Genomic DNA, 2,600 nt, shown 5'->3' with positions numbered 1-2,600 from the left:
TTTTTTTTTTTTTAATTTTATAAGTGGAAATACCTTTCCCCCTTTGGTTTTCTAGATGTATGTATGTGCTTATCCATATTACATTGGAGAGGGGAGTAATTTTTCTTATTGCCATGCACAAAGGAGAAAAAAATTAAGATATTAAGTAACTGGAAACGTTTTCAAATTTTTGTTATAGTCCACAACCCAATTTCCAGGAGTGGCTCAGCTTCCCACTTCCCCTTTTTAATGTTTTTTGGGTGCCATAAAGTGATTCTAGGGCCTTAGGCATTCTTGAGATATGTCGTTCTACCAGTCCAAATAGAGGCTTCTTTAAGAGTAGAAATATGACAAGAAGAACAGAGATCTTTGTATTGCTTTTACTTAAGAAAATGTGTATTGGGGCATTCATACTCAGAATGTTTCATCAAAATAATAATATCGCAACTTAAAATATTTTTATTAATAATATTATTTCCAGGAAAATACATAGAAAACTTGGACAATCTGACCTTTCCTGAGAGTTTTCTCAGCAGCAAGGATCATGGAGGGTTCCTGTTTATCACACCTACCTTTCAGAGCCTTGATGGCCTCCCCGTGCCGAGGAATCCTTTTCTCTGCGGCATTCTTATCCACAAGCTGGAGATTCCCTGGGCAAAGGTTTTTCCTATGCGGTTAATGTTGCGATTGGGAGCAGAATACAAAGGTAAGTTTAAAAATATGTCGTATTTTCAAATATACTGAAGATAAGGCAGTAGATTCAGGGAAATCATTCAAGTAATTTTTACTAGATTTATATAACTACTTTTGATTTGGTGTATTTTTAAGTTTCCAAGACAACCCTCTTATACCAAGTTAATGTGACAAAGATGGTGTTTCATGAGCTGTTAGGATGCTCATAAATTATATGACTTACCTTAAAATTTAATTTTTTTGAGACAGGGTCTCATAACAGGAGCCACTCTCAGCCCTTAAACTTCCCATGAAACTGATCAAATGACCTCGGTCTCCTGGTCCTCCTCCTTCACTTGCGGAGATGCAGGCTTGCACCACCTTGCTTGATTCTTTCAAAGCAAAACATTTTTTACATTATTACTTTTGTTAGTCTTCTTAAAATCATGTATTATTGATAGTTGTCTTTTAACTACATAGTAGACAAGTTAGTGTCATCGCCCCCCCCCCCCCCCCCCCCCCCCCCCCCCCCCGCGCTTAGAGTTTTAGAGAAGTGGGTTAGAGATGCTGGTTGCCATTTCCTTAGTTTTACATTCCTCACTTTAACTTTTATGTTCCTAATGTTTACCTAATTACTCAGAAGTACTATAAAATACATCACCTACAAACAAGTGTGTGTGTGTGTGTGTGTGTGTGTGTGTGTGTGTGTATCTACATGCCTACTTTAGACACAGATTAAGATTCTAGCACTATTATAATGGTCAGACTTTTATATATGGTTACTTTTGTCATTTCAAAATTGTTTTACTCTGTACCTTTATTGCTGGCTTTTTTTTAAGTATTTTTTTTTGGAATTGCAAAATTGTATTTAACTATGAGGAACTTGATTTAAATAATTTAGTATGTATTATATTAGTTACAGTTTAGTGTTGGGAAAAATAGAAGTTACTTCTGTTTCAGAATGTGCTCTTGTGAAAGATGTCTAGACTGGTAAAAACACAATTAGTGTTAAAAGTCAAGAAAACTATAAAGAACATGATTAATGTAAATGCTGAGTTTCTAACCTCATCTTTTTATGAGTGATCACCATCTCTTGAAAATGGTTAGAGATAATTTGACTTAGGACACTGAACAGGCTGTGGCTTAGAGCTGTCCGTATTACAGTCTTATGACTAATGACTAACAGTGTATAAACAGGTGGTTGCTGGTCTGACAAAGCTATTTTCACCCAGAATCTTGGGACTTTAACTTTTGTTATTAAATGCCCCATAACATCCATAAAAATTCCAGGTCATATCTGAACAGCATGAGCTCCACTGACTTCAGTGTCAGTCTGTTGAAGGTCTAGCAGACTGTAACAAATGCAGACCAGCCTTGTTGAGGCTCCTTAATCTTCACTGATGACTAGTCCCGTCACTGGTACACAGCTTTGCAGTATCAGCCCTGCACTCTTCTGAAAGGTCCTCAACACTCCCTGATCTTCTAAGCTTCACTGTAGGAAAACCAGTCTTAATATTTTTAGGTGCTTCTATTGAAGCACACCTATAGATTATATACCTCACAATGATTGATGGCTAACTAGTATATTGTCCTAATCATCAATAAAAACAGCATTCAGATTTTATTATCAGCAACAAAACACTGGGCTGGATAAAGAAAACACTGGCTCAGAGTAAAATTACCAGGATTATACACAAAATATGAGATTAAAGTTAATTTTTTTCCTAATTGAATCAAATATTTGTCTTAGATAGTAAGGAACCCCTGTCATCAAAGTTGAATTTAATTTTTTTTTAATTTTTAATATTTTTATTACATATTTTCCTCAATTACATTTCCAATGCTATCCCAAAAGTCCCCCATAGCACCCCCCACTTCCCTACCCACCCATTCCCATTCTTTTGGCCCTGGCATTCCCCTATATTGGGGCATATAAAGTTTGCAAGTCC

The 2,600-nt window shown here is 36.1% G+C and overlaps 1 protein-coding gene across 3 annotated transcripts in view; it reads left to right on the top strand.

Annotated features, from left to right (window-relative positions):
- Positions 1–2,600, top strand: part of Zfyve16 (zinc finger FYVE-type containing 16) — a 50,194-nt gene that overhangs the window by 24,949 nt on the left and 22,645 nt on the right. For all 3 annotated transcript variants that reach the window (XM_029468386.1, XM_021180901.2, XM_029468385.1), the window contains one exon: positions 461–685. In XM_029468386.1, the coding sequence (XP_029324246.1) occupies positions 461–685 (225 nt within the window). The remainder of the gene's footprint in view (positions 1–460; positions 686–2,600) is intronic.

This window comes from Mus caroli, chromosome 13 (genome assembly GCF_900094665.2).
Source record: "Mus caroli chromosome 13, CAROLI_EIJ_v1.1, whole genome shotgun sequence".
Taxonomy (NCBI): Eukaryota; Metazoa; Chordata; class Mammalia; order Rodentia; family Muridae; genus Mus; species Mus caroli.
This window is presented reverse-complemented; position numbering and strand designations above follow the sequence as displayed.